Genomic DNA, 27361 nt, shown 5'->3' on the forward strand with positions numbered 1-27361 from the left:
CATCTACAGCCCCATCAAGTTTCCTTTGGCACAAAGTATGCTCACATTATGCAATTTTCCATGTTCAGTGCAGTGACATCTGCAATTCACTTGCCCCAAAGTAACAGAAGTTTAAGTTCTTGACTATTTTGTACATAACCCTCTGGACACACACAAATCACTTGTAAGGGGCCATCTGATTGGGCAAATTGATAAAGTGGAAAAGACTCCCCTAATCTCACAGGATGGCCAGGGAACTCCAATCCCAAACACAGCAGCCAAAGAATAGATGGATTGCAAAATTCAGGATCCAAGTGACCATATATGAAGATGCTTTATGCTTTTATGAAGCCCAGTGGGGGCTTTAAGAACCATTTACACACCTTGCTTAACCTTAATTTCAAAATAACTCCCGTTGAACTACTGAACTATTTTCAGGGAGTTAAGCCACAAAACCACAAACCCAACTGCCCCTCCAGCTTCTTTGATTAAAAGAAAATCACGTCTACAAATTCTTTTTCTCAAGTTCTGTTACATGGAAGCTCTCTATTATAGAAACAACACAGCAGTAACTAAATGGGTTCTTGGTGTATTAAGAAATTAGTAGTTGTCATCTGACATCTGTGCCCTTACACATCCCTCCTACCAGAGGGGAAACAACTGTGCACTGTGACAAAGTCTAACTTGGACTTTGACAGTTCTCAGACTCCAGGCACTGAAAATGCATCACTCTTTAGAGGAATATATAGTTTTAAATGCATTCTTTCCTCCTCGATGGAATTCAGCTGTGCCTTGACTGCACAAAGATGCTGGGATGTGGTTCCTTCACACAGATCCAGCATATGGGCCCTTCCAAAACTTTCTCAGCACAGCAGTGCAAGTTCTATGAGAGTTGATGTTATGCAGCTCCACAGAAAAGGGAGCAAGTGTGTCGTGACCTGGGCTGTGACATATATAATATATATAAATGATCAAAAGGTTTGCAACTCAGTTAAAGCTGCTGGTCAGACCAGTCTGCAGAGCACCTGGAAACAGCTGGATTATGCCGAAATACCATCAAATTCTACCCCAGGCAGGGGTTCTCTTGGGAGGAAAAAAACTGTTTAAGTCCCAAAACCAGAGCATCAGAGGGAACACTGTACACCCAAAGATCTTTGAGTGAACCATTTGGTAAATGTTACTTTCTTTGCATAGAACTTCCATCTTCAAACTCACTCCTACACAAGTCAAACAGGCTGATCTTACTTAGAGCTAAACCACCTTAAAACTGAGATCTGGGTCTAAACACAGCTATATATTGGAGGAAATGATATCTGAAATAGCAGCACAATGTAGATCCCAGGGTGGTAGGATGGAAAGTCTGCCATAAAAGCCTTTTTTCCCCCCACACCACCACTGTTTTCAAGCCACAGAAGCTTCTGCATTGCAGAATCTCAAACTGATTTATATCAACTTACCTTGATTATATGAGCACCAGGAAATACAGCAAAATAAACATCAACAGCTAAGCTCCTGGTGCAGCAGAAAAAGAATGTTATTAGATTCATGACACTGTTAAATTATAGTGTCATAAATTTCATATTTAACATTTTTATTCATCCCAATAAAAGGCTTACAAAATTACTGGTGTTATACTGTACTAAAAAGTCAGGGGGAATCAGTAGCTAATGCTGCCCAGCAACCATCTGGAACAAGAACTGAAAAAAAAAACCCACAACAAAACAACCACCCAACAGAAAACTAAATGCAAACAGGTACAATGCTGCTATTTAGCCTTTTTTTTTTTTCTATCTTCTGACAGAGTCAATAGAAAGCAGAACTTTCTTTTAAAAAGCAAGTTCTGTTTGGTTGAAAACCGAGCACAAAGTTCATGGAAGTGCAAGAGCATTACAAATTAAATGATTACTGATGCATGAAATACAACATGGTTGGAATCAGGTAAACAAAGCTGTAAGACAAAACAAATCTGTTGCAGCCCAGGCACCTCACACCTGGAACTTTGTGAGAACTTGGGCTTTTTGCAACGCAAAACACTGTCAGTCATAAAATGAGCAATCTGTTCTCCTCCAAACAAAGGCAAACCCAAGGTCCAATTCGTGCAGCTTCAGCTTTTCCACGCTGGAAGATAATTCAAACCCATCTCAGCAGCAGCCTGAATTGCCATGCTGGAAACCCGAGGATGCCATCTGCAGCCCTGCATTTACATCGAACGGTCACAGCCCTGCTGCTGGCAAACTTCAGGCTCTGCCTGCAAAACCTCAGCCTCTTACTCCAGCAGCTCCTCCAATATCCACGTGAGAACTCCTCAACTGAAAGGACATCTGCTCCTCAACACTCACAGGACAATGTGTCACCAGAATTAAAGCTGCATGGCACAGTATCTGATGTCCTGCGATGGGATGTGCAGCAGTGGTGAACGAGGGCTCCCTGCAAACACCCACACTAGTGTCACCACAGTTTTCCCTACAACTGCTTTTTTTCCAGCACTACAGGGCATGCAGATGGAGAGATACAAATATCACCTTTGTCTGGAAGTCACACAGCCAAGAATCTCTTTTCCAGAGCCCAGGAACCAATTTGATGCTCTTTGCTGCAGTTCCATGGACAGAAGTGCTGAAGTCAGCATTATTTTGGGCTGCAGAATCCACAGGCAATGCTGGGAACATGCTGCCTGTACACAACCACCACTAAAACCACAACAGCCTCCAAAATCATCTCTATCAGCCTCTACTGTATCTGTATTGAATATTTATGAAATAATTATTTTAATCTTGGATTTATCGGAAAGTCTTGAGGATGCATAATTGACATGCAGAGCAGCTTATTATAAATCTCACAAACAAGGACAACTACAAAGTCACTTTGCACAACTTTCAAAGTTGAACAGCTGTAAAACAGACAGAAATCCCATTATTCAGCACTGAGACACTTTCCCAGGGCTATTACACAGCTCATACAGTGCATGGGTATTTGTGTCAATATGGATCGGTCCACGCAACGTGTAACTGATTTTCCATAGTCAACTTTAAATGTAATCAAACAGTTTAAGGCCTCAATAGGTATTTTAACAGATGGAAAGAAATACAAACAAGTAAAGGCATTTTGATGTTACAGTTTAGAAGCTTTCAGGACACATATGTTTAATCAGAGAGTTGATTGGGATCACGGGTGAGTGATTATTTATTGACATGTGCACAGAGGGATGGAAACAGAATGGAATAATTGGTTCCCTGCCAGAGGAGCTGGCAATAGTTATTGACCATTTTTTATTTTTGGACATCAGCCCAAATATGATACTGGAGGTGCCAGAGAAGCTGTACACTTAGCAAAAGTAGAACCACAGGCATAACTTCCCACATATGATTAAAATCCTCTTAATTCAGGGCCAAGATACTCCCAAAACCTCACAGTTAGTCAGGGCCTCCATCTGCACATGTTACAGAGCAGTTACACACACACACACACACACACACACACACACTATTTTCAGCAATCCAAGCAGAAAAACAAGTTGGCATTTAAGAAAAACAAACCAGAAGCAGTCAGATGCCTCTAAGGCCCTTGGTATGAAGGAGCAATCACCACCTTTCTCCCCCAGCCCAATATTGAAACGAGGGAAGAGCAAATGTTTGCTTTTCTGAGAAGGGCAATATTCCAACAGATGAGAAGTGGAACCACCAAATATTGACAGAGTGTGAGGATTCGCAACCAAAGCAGCACAAGGTCTCTGTCCCTGCTGGGACTTGAGCTGAGCACCTTCACCCCCTCCAAGTGAACTGCCTGTCAGCTGAAATGGTGGTAATAATCCTGTCAAAGGTCTGCAAACACAGATACCACACTCACAGGAGACAATCACAAGAAGAAAAGTGGATAAAAACTGCTGGGACTCATCTGGTTCAACAAAGCTGCATGGAGGGGATGGCTGTGGGTCAGATCCAACAAGCCAGCAGAGCTTTTCCACAGGTTTTGGTGGGCTTTGAAGCAAACCCTTGAGCACAACTGCTCAGCTGTTAGTGCACAAACCTCTACATAAATCAAAGAACCTTAGTGTCTCCTCCATACAGCTGAAGCCACAGTCAAAATTCAGCTCCTTATGTTTTATCTGTGAGCAGCATCAATGAAAGCAAAATAAGTCAGAAAAACAGATTTTTTTTTCTGTTTTCAATCTAAAAATTAATCACCCCCTCAAGCCTTTTTTTTAAGCATCCTTCTTGCTTTACTGCAAATTACCATACACCTCAAATGACTCTGGCCCACATATGCAAATTATAATTTTTCCATAAACCTTTTTTTAAATACAGCAATTTATCTTTAGTGATTAACAGCAGAGATCTCAAAACTAAAAGTCACAGCATTTAATTATGGGATTGCTAATCAACTTTCCAGCTTTGTTAGAATTAACAGAACTCTTTTTAAGACCCCCCCATAAGCCTCTGTCCCCTCTTCTGCATTAGATTATATCTATACATACACAAACACTCTTGAACCTTATTAGTTGCAGAATAAAAATGCAAAAACTCTGCAGCATGAAGAGTAAAACAGAAGAGTGCAGAGCAGACTGCTGGTATTACAGGCAGCTACATTACTTTAAGTTACAAATCCTAAAATGGGGGGGGAGGGCCCAAAATTTGTTCATATAGTTTCTTATTTTGAGGTGGTTAAATATTTGCAGAAGGCCACGTGGCTTTGTGGGAGCAGAGAGTTATTCCCAGCTTTGCTCAGGATCATTAATTTATGTGGTGAGTTTTTCTGCAAATTAATATCCTTGAATTCAAAGAGAAACTTTGAGAGTATCATTCAACTCAACCTCTGATTTGGGATAAAGTTTACAAGTCAATATTTTCCCCTCAGTACAAAATACACGGGGAAGGGATGGGATGCACATGGAGCAGGGGAACACGACAAAACCTTCTTTCCAGGTTCACCAGATTCCCAGAGCCAGTGGAGGTTTCACAAAAGCATTTCTCTAACAATCCAAGAAATATTTCTGCACATGCAGAAATCCACAGCTCAGCACAGACATTGCAAGAGATTTGGAGAAAAGTGCTTAGGAAAATAAAAAGTAGTTGGCTCTACATGCAAGGCTTTATCTGTATGACAAAAACAGTGCTAAGAGAAAGCAATTTAGCAGCTGACATTAAGCTTCCTTACTTTAATACCTCCAAGTTAAAAATCAATAGATTTTAATTGTTCAGTCCAAAGTAATGTTTTGTTCTGAATTGAAGTAATGAGTCTCTGTGCTTTCTGCTAAAGATAGCTCCTCAACAAGTGTTTATTGAGTATCAAGACTTTACTCGACAATAGAATTTAATTTTGATATCCTGTAATGTAAAACCTGAAAGTTCCCCCCCCCAAAAAAAAATGTAAGCAGTGCTGCAAGAACATAGTGAAAATTGTCACATTTTCTTCCTGTCTTTCCACCACCTCTGCTAAGGAGGTAAATGACCCATTTTTACATCCACTTGCACAATGCCTGACTCAGCACAGCCTGCTCTCTTTCTCTCCTCACTCCTTCCTCCTTCTGAGCTCCTCAAGTTCCCTTTCACTTCAAAACTTCTACTTCTCTGCCACTCTCCTTCCCTTTTATCACTCCTAAACAAGACTAATGGCCAATATTACTAATTTAATGCAAGGATCACAGACGGACATTTTTGCAGGGGTTCTTATATAGAAAAATTCAAGTCTATGGCCCAAACTAAAGACAATTTCCTCCGTCCACAAGTCAAATGTGAAGTGCTTAGAGTCAAATGTGAAGCTGCTGTGACAGTGCTGAGCTCAGTGTGCTGCAGCACAGACAGATGTCATGTTTCCTGTCCCACAGCTCCAGGCACGGGCAGGTTCAGGGTGGGTCTGCAAAGATCACAGCACTAAAGCAAAGCAGGCGTCAGGCACAAAGCCTGTTGCCTACACCAGAGTAATGGAATATTCTGAATTGGAAGGCACTCACCAGGATCATCCAGTCCAACTCCTGGCCCTGCACAGACACCCCAACAATTCCATCCTGTCCCTCAGAGTGTTGTCCAAACCCTCCTGGAGCTCTGGCAGCCTTGGGGCTGTGCCCACTGCCCTGGGGAGCCTGGTCAGTGCCAAACACCCTCTGGGGGAAGAACCTTTTCCTGAGATCCAACCTGACACAGCTCCAGTCATTCCCTCAGGTCCTGCCCCTGGCCCCAAAGACATCAGTGCCTGATGAACAGCCCTGCACTAACAGGTTCCCTGCTCCCCAAGGCCATAAGGAAGGAACAAGATGCAGACACCGACAGATTCTTGCACAAGGAGAATCACATCTTACACTGGCACAGGGAAATTCTTCCCTTCTCTGCCCAGAGTGGTAGGAAGTCCTCAGGGCTGCCTCTAACGAGGTGAAGTTCTCCAGTTTCAGAAAGGAGCTGGGACATTATGATGGGGGAACATCCACCATCTGAGAGGACTCATGGCTGTTACAGACACACTTAGGGTGACCCTGATCTGGCTGTGGCTGCTCCCTTCTGAACACTCAGACACAAACCAAAGCCTCTCCACAGCCAGAGAGGAGCCTGTACAACCTCAGGAATCACCTGATCCAGAACAGAATCATCCTAAAGTAGGAGTGACTTCAGACTCAGGGAAGGTAAGGTGCTGGAGTAGGTCCAGAGAAGGGCAGCAAGGCTGGGGAAGAATCTGGAGCACAAGTGCTGTGAGGAGAGGCTGAGGGAGCTGGGGTTGTTCAGCCTGGAGAGGAGGAGGCTCAAGGGAGACCTCCTCACTCTCTACAACTCCCTGACAGGAGCGGGGAGCCAGGTGGGGGTCGGGCTCTTCTCCCAGGCAGTGATCAGTAAGACAAGAGGGTCTCACAGCCTGAAGCTGTGCCAGGGGAGGTTTAGGTTGGATATTAGGAAGAAATTCTTTCCAGAGAGAGTGCTCAGCCATTGGAATGGGCTGCCCAGGGAGGGGGTGGATTCACCATCCCTGGAGGTGTTTAAGGTGAGACTGGATGTGGCATCAGTGCCATGGGCTGGGAACCACAGTGGGGTTGGATCAAGGGTTGAACTTGATGATCTCAGAGGTCCTTTCCAACTCAGCTGATTCTGTGATACACTTGTCATGCTACTGAGCTCATGTCCAGATAAATTCCTATGTCTTTCCTCATTAAAGCACCAGGAGTTCAGAGCAGAGTCCAGCCCAGCCCTGAGGAGCTTTCTCTTACCCTATATAACACTCATATCTAAAATGTTCCCTGTTCCCAGGCCTACTTGCAGCTCTTGCAGTTTGCAAACCACTGCAGGCAGGAAGGCAAAGTAATATTCTGCAAATCATTAAATTTATTGAGACTGGGCCAAGCAGGGCAACAGCAGCACTGTCAAACCTGTAATGGGGACTAGAGATACCAAGAGATCCACACATGGACATACAGGATGAATCAACCAAGATGGTTTGGGCAGACAGTCCATACCCTCAACATGGAGCAGGAATCTACTTCCACTGAGAGCTTCCTCTAGTCAAGTTTGGCTCCACCACTGAAAAAGCCCTTCTCTTTTTCCTACATAGACTGCTATTTTAAGATGTGAAAAAATGCAAAAATAAGTTTAAAAAGAGAGTGCTAGCAGAAAAAGGATTTTGGAGGTGTTAAATATACAACACTGCACTTGGTAGCACCACTCCCTATAGAAGGGTTGACTAAGTTACACCACAAACAGCCCCAACCCATTCAGCAAACTGTAAGAGAGAAAACTGAATTTGATTTTTCCATTTACAAAATTCAAACACTCTAAATTTAGTTCTAAACTAAGTTTACTCCTGATATCCAAAGAAAGGCAGCAGGGATACTGCCAGACTTTAATAAAGTCCAAGTACTACAAGCATTTTCAGATCTCCAAAAGAGTCAAATAAGTAATTCAAGAGATCTTAAAAAAAAGTCTCAGATTACAGCAAAACCATTGTAGATAAGTCAGTGTTTTATTAATATATATATATCTCTACCCTCTTGTATATTTTCTCAAGAAAGAATTAGTATGTTTTCCCTTAAATGAAAATATAACAGCTCCTGACACACTGATTATTATCTTTCTGTACTTAGTGGACAGCACTGAGACAGCAAATCAGGATGAACATAATATACCAATTTATTCAGCAAAGCCAAATATTTGATGAAGCACACACTGAAATTTAATCAAGCAAGAGCCACCTGGGAAATCCTGCCCCATGCATCAGCTATCTCCAAATAAAATCTGAGAATATATTTATGTGTGAAGATAGACAGAAAAATGTGACAGTACAAATGGGTTTTGCATCAGGGCTGATCTGTGCAGAGAGAATTCCAACGTGTGTTTGTGCACGTGCACAGACAAATATTCCATGACAGACATGGATGTCCTGGTGCAAATCCAGCGAGAGGCAATGAAGGGATTGGAGCACCCAACACACAGGGAGAGGCTGGGAAAGCTCAGCCTCAGGAAGGTTCAACGTGGTCTTACCAGTGTCTATAAACACCTGATGGGAAGGAGGAAAGAAGATAGAACCCGACTCCTCTCAGTGGGATCCAGTGAAAGGACAGGGGGCAAAACATTTCTTGTATTTCAAATGAACTGAAACACAATAAATTCCATTTAAACATGAAAATTAAAAGCTTTTCCACTGTGAAGGTGGGTCCAACAATGGCACAGGTTGCCCAGAGGGAACGTGAGTCTCCATCTTTAGGTATATTCGAACTCATATGGACTCAGCTTTGAGCAACCCACTGGAGGTGGTGACCCTGCACAGGGCAGGGGGTTGGTCTAAACCATCTCCAGAGGTCCTGCCTCACCCCAGCCACTCTGCAGTTCAATTCCATGATGCCATTTAAGGTGACAGTTGCACACCTCTCTGCATGTGCTTGAGCATCTACAGATCAGGAAGGTAAAAAGCACCATTAGGCCATTTTAAACTGGAGGCATTTTCACTGTTCATACAAGACACACTTGAAAAAGATAATAGGAACTTCTGGCTGACTTGGGGTGAGGAGAAAGGTTCAGAAGTCCTATTAAATGCTGTGTTTTTACTCAGGAGGAAAATAAAGAGCCCACCTGAATAGCTTTGTGCTTCACCTCTCAAACCTGTCACTGTATGACAAACCAGAATGACCTGGGTCCATTATAAAAGTGACCTCGATGCCCAAAAGAAATGCATTAAAGTTTTTCTCTACTACACCACAGACATAAATCCATCACAAATTAAAAGGATGGTTTCAACTCAAAAATCAATTCTTCACAACCCGTAAAATGAAAAAAAAAAAAAAACAACCTCTTGCACTCGGCAGTATTTGTATATCTGCTCTCACACCATCTTTCTTAAAAAGCAGATGTGCCAGCTGTGTGAAAATCACTGGCTGCCCTGCCTTGATGCATCTGGCACCTGACACAGAGCACCTTCCAAAAAGGCAAGTCCCAGAATCCATTCATGATGAAGACATCTCCAGGCATCCACTGTGCTAAAATGACATGAACACGCTCCACTACTCATTCAGGCACAGTCTAATATTTAAGGCAGGTTATAACCCAAGTCCAATCAGCTGGAAGAAGAGAAGCACTGGGGTCAAGAGCTTAGAGAAGTTTTCTTGTGCCCAAGGAAACACAAAACTCATTTCTGGGGAGCAAGGCACCCACATCACATCCTCCAGCAAACCTCTCTGATGTCTTTTGTTAACAAGGTTACACACAGCCCCAGCCTAGAGGAGCTCCCCAAAGAATTACACCACCTTCTCCCAAGAACCCCCAGTTAAACAATTATTTCTCTGGCCTGTCTCACACACAGGTCTCCACTATGAAAGTACAGTTTTATTTCTAACCCTGACCTCTAGTCTTTGGCTGGGAAAGGCAACAAGGGCAGACAAGTTTAAGATACAACGCTCTCACACACTAAAATTCTGGAAGATGACTCAGTATACAAGTTCTGACACCACCAGTGGGACCATCAGCTCATTTCTGCTGCTTAGTAGAGGACTGGTAGCAGAGTGACCACATTGCAGCTTTCTAACACCTGAAGGACAAGGGGGAATGGCTTCACACTGAAAGAGAGTAGGTTTAAATTAGATATTGGGAAGAAATTCTTCCCTGTGAGGGTGGAGAGGCCCTGGCACAGGTTGCCCAGAGAAGCTGTGGCTGCCCCATCCCTGGATGTGTTCAAGGCCATGAAAAATCTGGTCTAGTGGAAGGTGTCCCTGCCCATGGCAGGAGGTGGAACTAGATAATATTTAAGGTCCCTTCTAACCTCAAACATTCTGTGATTCTATGGATCTCTTCCTGCAAGGAAGAGCTGGCACCGCTTAGTGATAAGAAACTCTTGGAAGGTAAAAAATAAGCAGCTCTGCTGATGTCATTGAACACATGTTCATGGGAGACAGCCAAGGTCTAAGCAAACCTTCTAGAGAAGGTATCATGTGATGCTGTTGGGAGAGGGGAGCCAGCCTGAAAACACACTGCACTCATCACCTTTCATCAAGAGACCTTGAAATATTTCACAAGTGCTCATTAAGCTCTTCCAGACTCCTGTGAGATAGAAAAGAAACACCTCTGCCAGTTACATGAGACTTAACTGAGACATGGGAAAAGTTCACTTGTCCAGGGTTATAAAACAAGGAGGGGATAAGAGCCTGGAACAGAGGACTGAGCCCCCAAAATCCCCAATCTAAGCACAATACCAAAGACTCATCTGTCTCCTGATGGAGGGTGTCCCAATTCAGAAATCCCTGTGAGTATGAGCAGTGCTGTGAAGGGAAGGAGCTTCTCTCACAACCTGCATGGTTTCAGCCCAACATTCAACAGGCTGCTTTGTCACCACAAAAGCTAAAGCTGCTAAAAAGGGCGAGGTTTCATTCTCACCTGTGAGACTACAAAATGCAAGTGTGGTGACTCAGAGCTCTCTGACTGTCCTGGAGAACCAGCAGCAGAGAGAGGGCTGAAATATCCTTACTTCTGAAGGAATTAATTAACAGTGAAGTATTATAAAGGGCTGGGGGAGGGGAAGACCTTGATCCATGATCATGTTCAAATACATTTCCTTTAAATCATTTCCTTGTGCAATTAATTACACATATGTGACAAATAATGTTCCTGTACTCAATTCTCCTTGTGATAAAACAGCAACATGAACATTCTCCTCCTCCTTAATATCCTTGGAATCAAAGTTATTATCTGAAGAGAGGTATCCAAGGGAACAGTATTCAATACAACAAATAATTTTGTGGGTATTTTCTTTATTTTTAAAACATTAAAAGGCCAGGGAGTAGAAAGAGTCAAGGTCAATTCATACATAAATATTCAGCTTGAATATGTGATTTGTGCTCCCATTACTTTGTGCCATTTCATTGCTGTCCATAATGTCTTACAGCCATGTACTACCAGTAAACTGCAGTTTAAGTTTCCAGACTTTTGTTTTGTACTGAGTTCTCATAAAAGAAAAATTCCAAGGTCCATCTGTTTCTGAACAATGAACTAAGTTTCTATTCTAACACAGACAGGAGCCTAAAAAGCAACAGCCTTGTCTTCCTGTGTGAATTAGATGCCAGTGGAATCTAAATCCATGACAGTAAAAAGCCATTTTATTAATCTCACCATGCTTCTCCCAGATTTTTACAACTTGTCACAAGCTTCTTCCCCAACATCAAATCACAGAATCCATTAGTTTGGAAAAGACCTCTGAGACAGAGTTCCACCACTAACCCAGCACTGACAAAGCCACCTCTAAACCATGTCCCCAAGTGCCACATCTACACATCTTCTGAATCCCTCCAGGGATGGAGACTCCAACACTGCCGTGGGCAGCTGTGCCAGGGCTGGACAATCCTTTCAGTGAAGAAATTGTCCCAATATCCAGTCTAACCCTCGCCTGGCACAGCTTGAGACTGTTCCTTCTTGTCCTGTCCCTTGTTCCCTGGAAGCAGAGCCTGACCCCCACCTGGCTCCCCCCTCCTGTCAGGGGGTTGTAGAGCCAGAAGGTCCCCCCTGAGCCTCCTTCTCTCCAGGCTGAGCCCCCCCAGCTCCCTCAGCTGCTCCTGGTGCTCCAGCCCATTCCCTTCCCTGGACACACTCCAGCCCCTCAGTGTCTTCCTTGTCAGGAAGAACCCAAAGCTGAACTCCTGATTCGAGACGTGGCCTCAGCAGTGCCCAGCACAGGGGGACAATCCCTGCCCTGCTGGATATTTTAAAGATTTCAAGATCCCTGGTGTTCATTCTCACCAGAAGATGCTTTACCAAGCAGCAGCAGCCCCTGGCAGGCCTGGGGGGATGCTCTGGTGGCTGGTTGGGATGAGCTGAAGGACCAGCCTTGGGAAAGCAAAGCCCATGAGCTGCTGGCAGCCCAAAAACATGGGACAATCCCCTCCACACGGACTTTCCTCCTTGTACCAACAGCATGGCACAAAGCCACCACTGCTCTGTCTTCCCTCCATAAAACATGTAAGAAGTTAAACTTTTAAGACCAAAGACTAAGAAAAATCCTCTTAGAAAAGGATCTCCTAAAACGTTTTTAATCACTGGGAGTTTTTTTAACCTTTTTACTCTTCTCAACAGAGCTGCTACAGGGGGGATTTAGAGGATTCCTAAATAAATCCAGGCACCTTTACAGCCCCAGAACAGGAATGGATCTGCAGGTTTATTGGGCACATGTTGTGAGCACACAGACACACACACCTGCTGCCACAATAAATTCCCAGAACATCCCCAAACACTGATGGGCACTGCAGGAACACGGACACAGCAGGAATGACTGGCCATTCTGTGGCTTGCAGAAGCAAAGAGCAGAGTAAGGAAAAAGGGTTGGATGCCTGAGGGTATAAAGAAGGAGGAAAAAAAAATTTAAATAAACTCATTTTAATTTGTTCCCTTTAACACTACAACAATATACAAGCTGAGAACAATAGCAAATGAATAAGATTGAAGCTAAATTTTCAGAAGACACGAATTCCCTCAAGTTGACTGATAAATAACAGCATTTTCTCTCCTCCTTTTTTCCTTTAATGGGATTCAAACTATTTGATATAATTGCAACAGCACTGGTTTCCCCACCCAGCTTTCTACTATTCCAGCTGAAGAGAGCAAAGCACATGGTGATTTTAATTGCACACAAGTTGCTGATTTTGAGTCAAACAAGGAGTGTACCACAAAGCCTCAGGTAGTAAACAGTTATAAAACCACAAATCCTATATAATTACAGTCTGTCTCTTTGCAAGTCAAGTCTAAACCACAAATACAGTCCCTGGCAACCCTCCACGATCACCTTGTGGAGAAGCTGTCTGTCCAGCTCTATGGACACTTATCAATAAACCACAGTTAAAGTTCCCAGAGCTCTGGTTTTTTTCCCTGAGTTCCCATAAAACAAACATTCCAAGTGCCATCTAGTTCTGAAAAATGAACCTTTCTGGCACAGACAGAGCCTCAAAGGCGACAGCCTTGCCTTCCTGCATGAATTAGATGTCAATGGGACCTAAATCCCTGACAGCAAAAAGCAAATTTATTAATTCCACCACACTTCTCCCAGATTTTTGTGACCTGTCATAAGCTTCTTTCACAGCACAGAATGATGGAATGATTTAGGCTAGAAAAGTACTTTACTCTGCCCAAATAGCCAAACTTTTGCTCATATCCCTACTTTATCAATTCTGGGGTGATGTTGCATAAAAAAAAGACAAGGCAGGGTACTGCAGAGTTACACCCAGACCAGCTCATGACTCCAAAGCAGCAGCAAAAGCCCCCACAGAACATTCATGCAGTCAAAAAGAGAAGCCCCTAAATTACTGAGCAGCTCCGGTGATGAGTTTCCCTATCACAGAGGGAGTCCAAGAAAAAAGCAATATTAACATCAACAAATAATCAAGCTCTCTAATTGCACTAACAGAAGGTTGACCACAAAATTGTGTCAATCCTCTTGAAAATTTGAGTTTAAAAAACAAACAAACAAAATCTCCTGATCACACACTTTTCTGCTACGGGACCTTTTGTTGTTTATGCAAAAGATGGATGGGCCTGACTGAAGGAGCAGCTCCTTGGTATTTTGGTTTATTCTCATTGTTAACTCCGTGGCCCCATGCATTATTTACTGCACACTATGCAAACTGAGCTCCACAGAGAGAATTATTAATTTCCTCTCAGGTTTCTCCACAGCTATAGAATTTCTGGGCCTTCAGAAATGTTCCCTCACCACCCACCTCACAGCTCTGTGTTCAACCCTTTCACTTTAGGGATTCAGAGATTAAGGGAAGAGCCCCATGTCAACACCACATTCCCCACTGGAAGCTCAGGGATCTTCAGAGCCCTCGGGAATCTGCATTAATCCTACATGTGGGAAACAGCAGCACTGATTTCAGCTGCAGATGAGACACATAAAGCCCTTTTAGGTGTTATATCCAGCCCCCAGCTCAGCCCCCACTGGGTTAACAGCTGATGTTCCCCTGCCCAAGCCCTTCAACAGCTCACCCACAACCACCCAGGAACCTCGTGCAGAAATAAGACATCACACGCTTCACACTCCCCCTCTCTCTGACTGGTACATTATGTGCTTTTTTAGCACTTACAAATCGCATGTTGCACTCATAATTGGGGTTTGTTGTTTTGTTTGGGCTGCTTTTCTGTTTGGTTCATTTTTTTTTTGTCTGAGACTTCAGCAGTTTGTTTGTGTGTGGTGTTTTCACTGAGTTGTTTGGGTTTTTTTAGTACCAAACTCTCTATTTGCCCCCAGGTTAGATCGGGTCTGAATACAGATTTGGGGGTGGGGAGGAGTGAGAGGGATTTGGAGGGGCAGTGTTGCCTTCACCATAAAGCTGCTGGTATTTAACAGATATGCAAGAGATAATCATTTATTAAAACACAGTGTAGAAGCTTTAGTATGTGTTATTATTTACACTTATTATATGCTAAATACAGCATCCTGTTTCCTGGTTTTTTTTATTGCTATACCTCCTCCTCTTTTTCCTCTTCAGCAGCATTATAAGAAACTTAGGAACTCACAGGCAAAAGAAAAACTTGCAGTGGATTATTCCATTCCATTCCAGTACTTTTTTTCCTCTCTACAAAACACAGTCAATTATTTTGTCCTAAATTAAAATGACTCAGGCAACAGAGTTTCCACCATTTCCTCTGGGACACAATTCCACAGCCTCATGGGCCTGCTCTAAGATTTTCTTAATGCTAAAAATAATTCTTCTCTTGTTTTAATCTTATTTTATTCCTTTCAGTGTACATTAAATAATTCTCCCTTCTTTCCCTCTGAGGTGCTCTCCCCTTCCCAGCTCCATTCTCAGTTACAGGTCCAGAAGTTAAATATATTTAGATATTGTAAATCTTTGTTTAAAAGAGAAGCTGCTGCCACTTGTGGGTATTCTCAGTATGTTAATTTGTCACTCTCAGAAATAAGATGATGTTCAGGGTTGAGGGGAATATTCCAGACAGAAAAAACACCCTGACATGCTTTTTTTAAAGATACAAAGAGAGCAGGTGCCATATTCTGCCCTTAGTGTACTTGGTTTTATGCAAATACACCATCAATTGTCAGTCAGTCCTCTCAAAAATCTCAGCATTAATCGCTCCCAGATTTCTCTCATCCACTCAAAATCACTTTGTACACCTTTACTCTGATCCATAATGAAATACTTCCCAAGATTTGGGCTCAATTTCTGCCCAAGACTCTCAATTCTGACCTAATTTTTCAAATTTTCAGTTAAAAAAAAAAAGAGTTCATCAGCACTAAGAAAACTTCATAAAGGAACTACTTCTACCTTTTCTTTATCTTTAATGGGAATTGCATCTGAAGTCTGAATCTGATGAGTGATATTTCTGCCATCCCCTATATTATGAGGAACCACGTTATATATAAATATAAATTGTTATATACAATTATATAATCCCAAAACTCATTTTGTACTTCCTTTGGCAATTTTAACATGAATTACACTTGCTAAGGAGGATAATACAAGTTTGGAGTGTTTGTATTGATGATGCTGATGTTGCTTCAGGTTTTAAACACCTGCAGATCACCCTGAAGTCAGTGACCACTGGGAATTACACCAGAGAAAACAAGGAAAATTGGTATTTCTTTCAATAAAAGATACATTTATTTAGTATTTTGTTGGCAAGAGCAGCTCATCAGCACAGAGATTTTGGGGAAATAACACTTCTCTGCTTTCTTGCCATGAAAGCCTTTCACACCAACACAGGCAAAGGAACCACTGGAAGGAAGAAAAACCTCTTTAAAAAAGACCCAACAAAACCAGGAATGATTTAATATAATATAAACAGCAGCCAACTGACCTTCAAAAACCACCAAGTAACGTTCTAAATTATTACTTCCCAGCCATTTTGAGAAATAATTTTGTATTATTACTAGGAAAAAAAAAAAAATCAAAGTGCAAGGGTAAAACAGATGTCCAGTGCAGCTACACTATGTTAATTTTTATTTACACTAAACATGCACAGAAATATTAATAAGCACGTTACAGAACATTAAAACCTTCAGCACATAGAAGAGCTTTATAATAAAAAAAAAAAAATATAAAAAATGCAGAGTTGAGTGTTTACTTGAAAAGGGTTATTTTTGCTTGGTAAGTTCATTTAAGGACAATTAATTATACTTTCTTATTTTTGCAGGCTCTGGTCTTGGCAGTCTCCAGGGTTATCCCTGTGCCAACAGAGACAGTGTGTTTATTTCCAAGCTTTCCACTTCTCTGATCATTCCTACCACGTGCTGATAACTGTTAGTACATAAACCATCTCCCATGTTTTGATCATAAAAATATTTACTGTTTGTGTAGGAAACCCCATCGCTAACAAAAATAATTTATTCAGGAAGCTGAAGCAGTGTTTTGACCACCATTTGCACAGTAAAAATCCCTTTAAAAACTACACCACGACATTTTTTTTTGAAAGGTGTTATTTTGCACTAGATCACATGGATTTCTTTCTCCTGATTCCAGAATATCTGAACCTCAAGAACTGCAGGCAACTGCTTGTTTTAGAACAGCTTTCTTACAAATTTTTAGATCATTTGTGGAAACTTTTCAACTGGGTCCTAGATTTAATGGAATTCCTGCATCCCAAAATTAAATAGAGAGTGCAATTACACCAGGCAGAGACATCCCTGGCAACAGCTAAATGTATGTGTTTGTACACAGGAGTACCTCAGAATACCTGGATTGCTGGCAGCAAACCAGCCCTCCCTGCCTCTTTACCTGCCTTTCCAGGCAGGACACAAGCAGGGCACTGCAGGGCACGTCCGAGAGATCCACGTGCCCTAAAGGGAATGAGTCAGTCCTGGCAAAACCAGCCAGAGCTCGGGGGCGCAGAGAGCTGCATGGCACCCATCTGAAAGTCAGATTTATCAGGTTTACTGTGCTGTACAGTCAGAGCCAACAGTGCAACAAAAGCTCTCTGCCTCAATCCACAGTGAAGTTCAAACCCAAGTTTTTGAAGGGAAAGAGCAAAGATCACAGAATCAGCTGAGTTGGAAAGGACCTCTGAGATCATAAAGTCCAACCCTTGATCCAACCCCGCAACCAGACCATGGCACTGATGCCACATCCAGTCTCACCTTCAACACCTCCAGGGATGGTGAATCCACCCCCTCCCTGGGCAGCCCATTCCAAGGGCTGAGCACTCTCTCTGTAAAGAACTTCTTCCTGATGTCCAACCTAAACCTCCCCTGGCGCAACTCAAGCTGTGCCCTCTTGTCCTGCTGCTGGTTCCTGGGAGCAGAGCCTGACCCCCACCTGGCTCCCCCCTCCTGTCAGGGAGTTGCAGAGAGTCAGGAGGTCTCCCCTGAGCCTCCTCTTTTCCAGGCTGAACAACCCCAGCTCCCTCAGCCTCTCCTCACAGCACTTGTGCTCCAGACTCTTCACCAGCCTCGTTGCCCTTCTCTAGACACATTCCAGCACTTTAATATCCTTCCTAAACTGAGGGGCCCAGAACTGGAGTAACTTGTCTCAGGTGGCTGATGGACTGAGTGAATTCTGGATGTTTAATTTGGTTTGGCTGCTGCACAAAACAGTCACATCTGGGCTGCCTGGCACAGGCTCAGACCCGAGCCCAGCGATGCACTGAGGTACCAGACAGAGCTGCTCTGGCTCATGAGCTCCTCTGGTACAGACAGGGTGGGAGAGCAATGTTTTTCAGAAGGTAAATATATCAAAGTCTCTTCCTTTCACATTCTTATTCTTCTTCATTACTGAAATAAACAGTGTGCAACTGTAGTGTGAACACATGAGCAGAGCTATGAAACACCAGCTGAGCCAGCGAAAAAGCAGGGAGAACTGCTTCTGGCATGTTTAAGGCTCTTAAAAAGTTAGCAACTGGCAAATATAATAGATAAATATATACTTTTCTAAGCAAATCTGGAATGGTAGATTCAAAATATTCATATCCCTTTGGTTTGTCAAGAGCTGCTCAATCACAGAAATTAAGGAAGGACAAGAACTAGACCCTTCAGCCCAGGTTTTGGTCTAAGGACCAAAATTTGCAGCAACAAGCCGTCTCACAATAACTCTGGTGGACATTTAGCTTACAAAAAGGGAGATGATGGCAGTGCCAAACATGCTCCCAGCCTGCAGGCATCCAACAGCAGCTCACTTCTGAGCTTTGCTTCGTGTCTCCTTCCTCCCTGTTTCTATTCTGTCAAATTTCTCTTACCTTTTCTATTTCTGTTCCTACCTGTCCCTTCCTCTTCCTACTGCTGTAACCTCAGCACACTGACCTTGCCATCACCTTCTCCATAATTAACCTTTCCTTCTCTAGGTGCTTCCTCCCCCTTAAGGTGGGTCATCACACCCACCCAAACACACCAGCACCTTGTCAGCTGCCACCCTTGGGGGCACTGCTCCCATTTCTTCTGCTGTTTCTCTCTTGCACAACTGCAAGATGAGAACATTTTTCAGGGTACAGGAAAAAAAAAGACTAATTTCATGCCTCTGAAATATTTAGCACAGTTGGCTCTTCAAATGTTTCAGAGTTATTATACAATGAAATTGTATATTTCTTTAAGTCTGATAAACAATGAAGAGGGGAAAAGGAACTTTCTGATAAAGATGCTCATTAGGAGATGGCTTAGTACCACTCCAAACTGGGAATTGCCTATCAAGTCCAGGATGAGAAGGAAGGTAACAAGCACTTCTGCTCAGCCAAGCTGAAGACTAGAGAAAGCAGGTCCAGCTGCTAGAACAGACATGCAGGTAGATACACCTCTTGCAAACAGGTGGACAGGCATGGAAAACACTAGAAATAGCTCAATCTTTATCTCAGTGCTTTTCTGTTCTTAGAACAAAGAGAGAACAAAGTGGTAAAAATTCCTGGTACTGACCCAAAGCAGCCAAGTGTGGAGTTACACACACACAGGTTCTTGGCTTAGCTGTTTGGTTTTTTTTTTTTTAAACACACCCTCTCAGCCACACACCTCTGCAGAAGTATCAAAACATGAAATATTTCCTGAGAAATAACTGGCTGTGGCAGAAACACATTACACTCCACGGTTTCAGCAACAACTGTTTCCATTAGAGCACTGAATTCACACCTGGAAATGCAGAATAAGATTTGGGCTGCCTGCACACAAATGGGTGCACGTTGACAGCAAATCCCTATTCTGGAGAAATGAACCATCAAGCACAGCAGCTTCCCATCTTGCTGACAAACGTGCTCTTCTGCTTATCCAGCAAATGCTGCTACAATTCCAGTAAGTATTTTTAAAGCAAGACAGACTCATCTATACAGCAGCCAGGTTGCTTTAATTCCCTTCTTCCTCCCCTGCTTCATCTTCATGCCCTACTTCTACAAGGTGGTCACAGCCACACATAGTCTCCACAGAGCAACACTTCTACAAATCATCATCATCATCTTAAATAAACCCACATGGCACCATGACCAATCCTAGCTCCACAGTTTACATTAAAAAAAACAAACCAAACCCAAAAGCCCACTGCACAAAATTATTGTATTTGCCTATTTAAGATTCCTTCCCCCCCCACTACTGAGGGTTGACCTTTGAGTCAGTACTAAAGGAATGAAGATCCACACGTGCAGATTAAGGTAATTCCAGTAAAAGCAACAAATACAGCAGTACTGAAGTCAAAAGCACAACACTTCAATAACATCCCCAGCACAGCATGAAGCTCTACTTCTACTCATGCAGGTAATGATATTTTTTTCAGATTCAAAGAGGGAAGGATTGATCCTCAGTGTAAAAATGGATCAATTCTGGCTTAAGTTGTAATACTCTCGATTTTGTTGTTCTTTGCAGCATTGCAGAGGACAAGAGCGAACAGCCCTACTTTCCTTGACATACAGCTGAATTCACAGCCAAGAGCTGCTTCCCAGTGATTCCACATAGTCACTACCCAGGAACGAAGCTGAGATTGACAAGGATGTATGTGAAAAAAAACCGTGGTAAGCTCTGTTTCCTCTCTCAAGCCAGATCTGAAGGCATTTCAGCAAGCAAACCAGGAGATATGGGACACAGAGCACTCCCAGCACAAAGGGGACTGAACAAAGAGGTTTGTGGAACCGTAGGTTGCTCAGGCTGCAGCACCCATCTGTGCCCACACAACATCATCAGCTGTCAAACCCCACAGCCTTCCTGGGAGATGAACTCAAAAATATCAAGGAACAAGAGCCAGGTCCCATCCTCCCCAAATCCATAAGCAGCTCAATCATTCTTTAACTACATGAGCTGCACCACTTCAAACCGCAGCAGAATTCACCAAGCGAGCCTGAATTCCCAATACCACAGTCCCTGAGGGATCTTGCTGGAAAACAGAAAAAAAAAAGAATCAAGCTGCTGGCCTTGAATTGATTTACAAGCACTAGTTAAAAGAAAACAAGAAAGCCAGAGGAGACCAAGCACTAAGTAGGTTTTTTCTTCCTGGGGTTTCTTGTCCTGTTTACCACACGGATACACTTCCCAGAATTACATCATCTTTAACTGTGGCATTAAACAATGCTTAGTCTTCTTTTTCCTTGTTTTCTTTAACTGACTTCTCAACGTTTTCTTCTGGAATGTGCAGTGCCCTGTCACCCAGTTTGGAAAGTATCTGACACCTCTGAACCACAATGATAGATGGGATGTATTTATTGGACATTAAAAAACAAGAGGGTCTGATTAAATGATGCATAGTCCGATTAAGACACAGTAATTGTCTCCTTTACCCTGAAGATGTATGATCTTTGGAGCCTGCAATAATGAACCCTAAAAGGGATTGCTTGTTATGTAATTACAAGTGCAGGAGAAGATAGGACCAGGCTGTAAGAAGTCCTTACCAAAGCCATCAACAACAATCACCACCTTTGTGTTCTTTTCCTCTGGCTTTGCCTGGAAAGAGCAGGGTGGTGGGAAGCAAGTGACATTCAAAAGTAAGAGACTACACAGGGCCAGGAAGGTGATAGTTAAGAGGTGGGTAAGGATTTCTCCAAAAAAAGAAGAAAGCAAATACCATCCAAATGAAATGACATCCAAACACCAACACAGAGAGCATCAGCTAAACAAAAAAATTAGAGAATTAGGAAAAGTGAGTGGTACCAAGAAAAAGTGACTCTAGGCCAAATACACTGGCTTCAATGAGCCAAGTAATACTGCTCCAGAAAACTATCAAGGAACACCATAAGAGCCAAGTATACCATATTCTTATCAAGAACATGAACACAGAGCCAAGAAATATCAACCCACAAATCATTCTTCATGGAACTGAGACCCTCTGGTACCAAGGCACTGGGAGGCACAGATTTCTTGCATCACAGAGGGAAACCTGGACTGCAACTTGGGTCTGTTATAGCAGCAGGTGATCTCTGGATGCAGCTGTTTGAAACACATGCAAGGAAAGCCTCATCTATGAACGTACCTACGAGTATGTTTTAGAGGCTTGGTTACATATTTAATTTGTGTATTACAAGACACCGAGGAAACAGACTGAAGCAGTTTCCATAAAAAATTAAGGAATCTCTCTAAAAAGACACAGGGCTTTATATAGCAATGCAGACACACATCCTGCTGCTCATCACCCAAACACCATGAGAGTTTGTGTGGATGTTGGCCAGGCTGCAGGATTGCTATGGCAAAACACAGTATTATTGCTCACATTCGTGAACAAACCCATGTCTACAATCAGATTTCAGTAGGTGGATTTCAGACAACATCTGCTATTTTTATTATTTTTTTTTTAATTAGGGCCACATTAAGTCAGTCTCAAAATTGCTCGTTGCCAAAATACTTCAGCTCCAGTGCTACCATTGCACACCTCTCCATTGTACATTCAGCTCTTCCCATTCAGGCAAAGAACAATACCTGCCAATACACATTCGTTCACCTCACTTATAAAATTACAAGGGAAATTACCAGCGGCATAAAACAACTATTATGATAAATAAGGAGCTTAAAAAAACCCACCGTACACATACAGAGAGAGAATCAGAGACACTGATCCTTCCGTGCTGAATGTTATTCAAAAGGATTGTCAGTGCAATGCTGAACAGATCAATTTATTTCCCTTTCTTCTCTCCACTTAACTGGATTTTATATACAAAAGTAATTGTTCCTGTAAGAAACAACCCTTGTCCATGGCTTTCCAGGTTCAGAGCCTGAGACCTACATCTTTACCACTATTCGGGTTTCCATGGTAACAACGAAGGTGCCTTCTAAAAAAATATACTATAATATTCTACAGTAAGAGCCCCAAATCATCCCCATAATATTAATGAAAACTAGAGCACGTGGGCCTGCACACAGAGCATAACAGACTTTAAAAGTCCAATTAAACAAGAAAAGCAGAGCTGAGGGACTTCCAGGAGGGTGGATGGTAAAAAAGGGCTCTGCATCTGTAAAAGAGAAGGATTATCCCTCAGAGATTCACAAACGCCTTTATACACACAGTGACCTTTCGTCGCCACTGTCGAAACAGGCAGTTCCACAACATCACCTTCTTAGTATTAATTGTTTATGTATTAGAAAACAAATCGAGCCAGCCAGGGATAAAAATAAAGTGGAATTGTGGTGCTAACAGCTCCCCAGAGGGAGAGAAAAGTGATTATTGAGTTAAATGGCTGCATTGTTAACAATTGCCACACAGAGCAGCTCGCTCAGAAAGACCCGTTTTTCATCGCCAATTTACTGACAGGAAAATCCCAGCAAATGAACTCCTACTAAATTAAAGCTTCCCCCCCAAATTTCCTTCCTCTTTGCTCCCTTTTCATCATGTGTCCTCCCTGGACGAATCCGGTGTAATGAACTCTCACTTGCCATAACTTTACAGTGTAGTAGCAGCCTTTGAAAGCAGCTCCACATCCAAGCGCTCAGGAGCTCTGCCACAGAGAAACAACCAGTATGGGGGAAAAAAAGAAATTAAAGCAGACAATGAAACCAGAAGAAAAACAAGTTTCAAATAATCTGGTGTTCGGGGCAATAGCCTCAATGTAAACCCACTGTCCTACTCTGCCCCAAACGCTTTTTCACAGCTGCAAATGACTTTAATCTCTCTTTTTGTCGCCCTGTTGTGCTAAAAATGCTACAGAGCAGACAGTAGCAAAGTGCACAGCAACTGCAAGAATACCCCACATATTTAGTGGGAGATTGCACACGTGCTTTCAGGAGAAAAAACTTCCCTGTAAGCAAAGTTTCTTCATTTCTGAAATCCTGGAAGGATTGGGAACTATTAGAATTATTTGGTCTTAATTCTGTCACTCCCATGGGAAAGTAAAGGGTTTAAATCAGCAGCTGACCCTAAAGCTAAACCAACAAGTTTAGAACCTCAAAAGCATACCTCGAGTTACAAATAAATACAAGAGCTGCAAGGAACTGGATGCAAGTGCAGGGAAGAAGAGCTATAAATAGAGCAATACAGAAATTACATAAAGGAGCGAGTGTTAGCCAGCTCCCTCAACATGAAACGAGGTATTCCAGAAGCCATGAGCATTCTGCTGTCTCCTTGTAGTATTCCTAATTTTGTGTTGTGGATAATACAAAGCAGCAGCAGCTGTGCAAATTGGGTAGGAACTGAATACATTTTGCCTTGACTTGTGTCTTTCCCACTTCTTAGCCCAACGATTATTTAAAAAAATAAACCCCCCCCCAAAAAAACAGCCAACAACTTGCACAGCGATTTTTCGGGATGTTTAACAAAAGGCTTCTGAATAAACGCATTAGGCTTTGAAAAATAATCAGACGGGAGGTATTTGCATCGTAATAGTTATGGAGAGAGCACCACCTGATGGAAGCTGGGGAAAGGCACCCACGGCACGAACTGGAGCTGCTCCAAACTTCACTGAAATTTCAGAGACTAAATGCATCTGAAAAACTCTGCTTTGTACCATAAAAATATCAGCTCTATGGACACAGTCCAGACTGCTACACTTCACACCAGATATTTAGTTTAAGAGGAGAAAACTTTTTTTTTCATTTTGGCACTAAAAGCAGCTCAGAAAACATTATTATTAAAATCACCTCCTCTGAATGGTAAGAAACACTCAAATAGAAGGAGGAAGGCGATACTAATGATTAAAAAACCTCGCAGTCACGATTTCCACTGAACTGATAATTAAAACAAAATATTTCACGGCTTTCCTAAAAATAATGGAAAACATCTGGCTAATCCTTAAATTTGCATGTGTTTAGCTCATATTACATTATCTCCCTCCAATACAAAGTGTTTTCTGCCCCCTTAAAACTTTGCTATTTTCACAGAACACCCTTCTTTCCAAGCATCTGGCTAAATGATTCATCAAAAGCTCAGGAACTAATCTCAATTGATATGACAAGTGTCGAGAACACAAAAACAGTTGGAAGAGAGAGAAAAGGGGGGGGTGAAAAATAGCTCCACATATTGCTTAGTCAAGGCAGCAGCTATTTAACTAGGTTAGATTTCCCAGCCTCTCTAATAAATCTCACTCTGTGCAGTTGCCTAGCAATCTAAACAAGATCCCGGTGGTGTCAAAGTGAGCCGGATTGATGACAACATCTCCACCACCGAGGGTCTGCCCGGCCCTTCACACTCAGCCTTGTCTTTGAGCCACCCAGGGGCTCGGTGGAAGGTGCACACAGCACTCAGCATCTCTGACACTCCGTTAGTTCTGCCTCAAAGCAGCAAGACTCAGTAATTCGAGCTCTCGGTCTTAACTAACACAAATCCTCCACTGTTTGAGATGAACTCAGCTGAGTTTTGTACCTCCAACATGCCCAAGTCACAAGCACTGAGATGTATCCCTGTGCTAAGCAAAGTTACACAGGGAAATTTTACTTGTCGTAAATATACAGATAGAAAAAAATATTTTAAAATGAAGTCAGGAGAGAAGAAAGTTATAATTGTTTATTTTTTTACCATAAAGACACTGTAATGAGAAAACAATTGTCGTATTACCAAGAGAAAAACAAGACCCATATATATTTGGTTTACCTAGAAAATACCACAAGAGGAGGAAACCAGCTCTATAAGCACCTGTCCTCCTCGAGTAATTCAAACTATGCCTAAAGGCACTCGTAGGAGGGAGAAAATAGCCGGCTACTATTACTGTACACATGCCAGGGAGCAAAGTACTCCTTAACATCAGAGCGACAGAAACAGTGACAACTGGGAAGGAGCCGGTGCGAGTGGCTGAACCCCCGAGAAAGTTCCCGGAGCTGTAAGATACAAGGGGAGAAACAACTGCCACTGAACTTCCCAGACCGAGCCCAGACCCCTTCTCTAAGGGTGGGAAAGGCAGCGGCTCCTCCGCGCTGCTCATCCCGCAGGAGCCAACTGGTGGTAAAACGCTGCTTACCACCCAAAAAACCCTCAAATATCGTGAATCCCGGAATAAAAGCGATGCTTTCACCTCTCGCCACACGCAAGTTTGGCAGGAACGAGCCCGCCCCGGCCCTCAGCCCGCCGGGACCCCGCGCACAGGGCAGAGCCTCCCGCATCCCCCGGCGGCTCCGGCACCGCCGGGTACCGAGGCTTCTCGCTCCCGCTGGCACCGAGGGCTTCCCGCTCCACGGCCAGAGCCTTCCGAGCCTCCTCCATCCCCGGCTCGCACCGGGAGCTCCCCGCGAGGCCGGAGAGGAAGGGATGAAGCGAAGAGTTCGAGCCGCAGCGGGGGGATAACCCGGTGGAGGTGCGGTGGGGGGAGAGCCGAGCCGAGCCGGGCGCGGGCATCACTCACCTGGGAAGACCTGTCCCTCCGCCCTGGGCGAGAAGAGCTGCAGGAGAAAGACGATCGCGGCCACGCCGGTCATCCTTTCCCCAGAGTTCACCTGCCGCGGAGCCGCTGCCTCCTGCCCGCCGGTGTCCCCCGCATTGGTGGCCGAGCGCGGCGGCCCCGGAGCCGCGGGCGCTGCTCGGCGGAGCCGCCGGAGTGGCGGCGGCGGGCGGGGAGCGGAGCGGGGCGGGGGGCGGGCGGGAGGTGCCCCCCGAGCCCAGCACCGGCCGCGCCCGCGCAGAGCCGGCCCCGCTGCCGGGGCACCCCCTCCCCGGTCCCCTCCCCCGGATGGGGGGGAGGGAGGAGAGGTTCGGGGTGGGTCGGATCCCTTATTCGAGCCCCGCTGCGCGCACACGCGTCGCCCTCGCGGCAGCGCGGCTGGAGCGCAGCATCGCTCGCAGGTTTTCCTTGCCCTGTTTCCAGCGCGGATGGAGAGTCAGTGCAGGGGATGGCGTTGAGCGGAGGGCTGGGATTGGGGGTGGGATTGGGGATGGATTGGAGGGAGCGACCCTCTGTCGGAGCCAAGGGGGAGACGCTGCAGGGTTTTGATGGAGCGGCTGGTACGAACAGCTCACAGGCACCTACAGCCGAAAATAGTAATTTCCATCATCATTCACTTTACTTTGGAGAGTTCAGTGCTAAACACCGAGTCACACCGCGCACTGGGCACTCCCGGGCTTCGGCACAGGCGGGGACACAATCCTGGGCACTACCCTAAAAAACTGCTTTCCGGAGGTAACTTCTTGACCCAAAAAGCATGGCCCCCGGGGGGGGGGGGGGGGGGGTGGAAAGGCACTGAATAGCGAACAGATCCGTATGGATCAGCCATCTAAGCTGGAAGTCGGACAGGAAAATGAGAGCTACGACCCCCGGGACAGAGCACTTGGGCGACCACCAGCACAGCGGGGCTGGCTTTGGGCAGTCACGCAGTTCCAGTGGCGATCCCGGCGGTGCCGGGCACGCCGCTGCTCCCAGCGCTTTAGGTACCACGGAGCGCTGTTCCCTCACCGAACCCAGCGCTGCTCCCGGTGGGATCGATCCGCGCTCCCCCCTCCCCGCCCTGGTTCCCCCGCCCCGGCCGATCCCGGCTCTGGCCCGCAGGGGTCGGTGTTGCACCGGCAGCGGCTCCGGGAGGGGCGGGGGCCCCGGCTGGCACCCATCGGTCCGTACAGGCACCCCATCGGTCCGTACCGGCACCCCATCGGTCCCTGCCGCGCTTTTGTGCTGCTCCGGGAAGG

At 44.3% G+C, this 27361-nt stretch overlaps 1 protein-coding gene across 13 annotated transcripts in view; it reads right to left on the minus strand.

Annotated features, from left to right (window-relative positions):
- PTPRT (protein tyrosine phosphatase, receptor type T) overlaps positions 1–26553 on the minus strand; it is a 443814-nt gene extending 417261 nt beyond the window's left edge. For 9 of the 13 annotated variants that reach the window (XM_027693979.1, XM_027693977.1, XM_027693980.1 and 6 more), the window contains exon 1: positions 26088–26553. In XM_027693979.1, the coding sequence (XP_027549780.1) occupies positions 26088–26160 (73 nt within the window). In that variant the 5' untranslated portion in view covers positions 26161–26553. The remainder of the gene's footprint in view (positions 1–26087) is intronic. The other 4 variants (XM_027693987.1, XM_027693986.1, XM_027693984.1 and 1 more) reach the window with 1 other exon arrangement.
- Positions 26554–27361: the final 808 nt, after the last annotated feature.

This window comes from Neopelma chrysocephalum, unplaced genomic scaffold (genome assembly GCF_003984885.1).
Source record: "Neopelma chrysocephalum unplaced genomic scaffold, ASM398488v2 Primary Assembly neopelma1_94, whole genome shotgun sequence".
Lineage (NCBI taxonomy): Eukaryota > Metazoa > Chordata > Aves > Passeriformes > Pipridae > Neopelma > Neopelma chrysocephalum.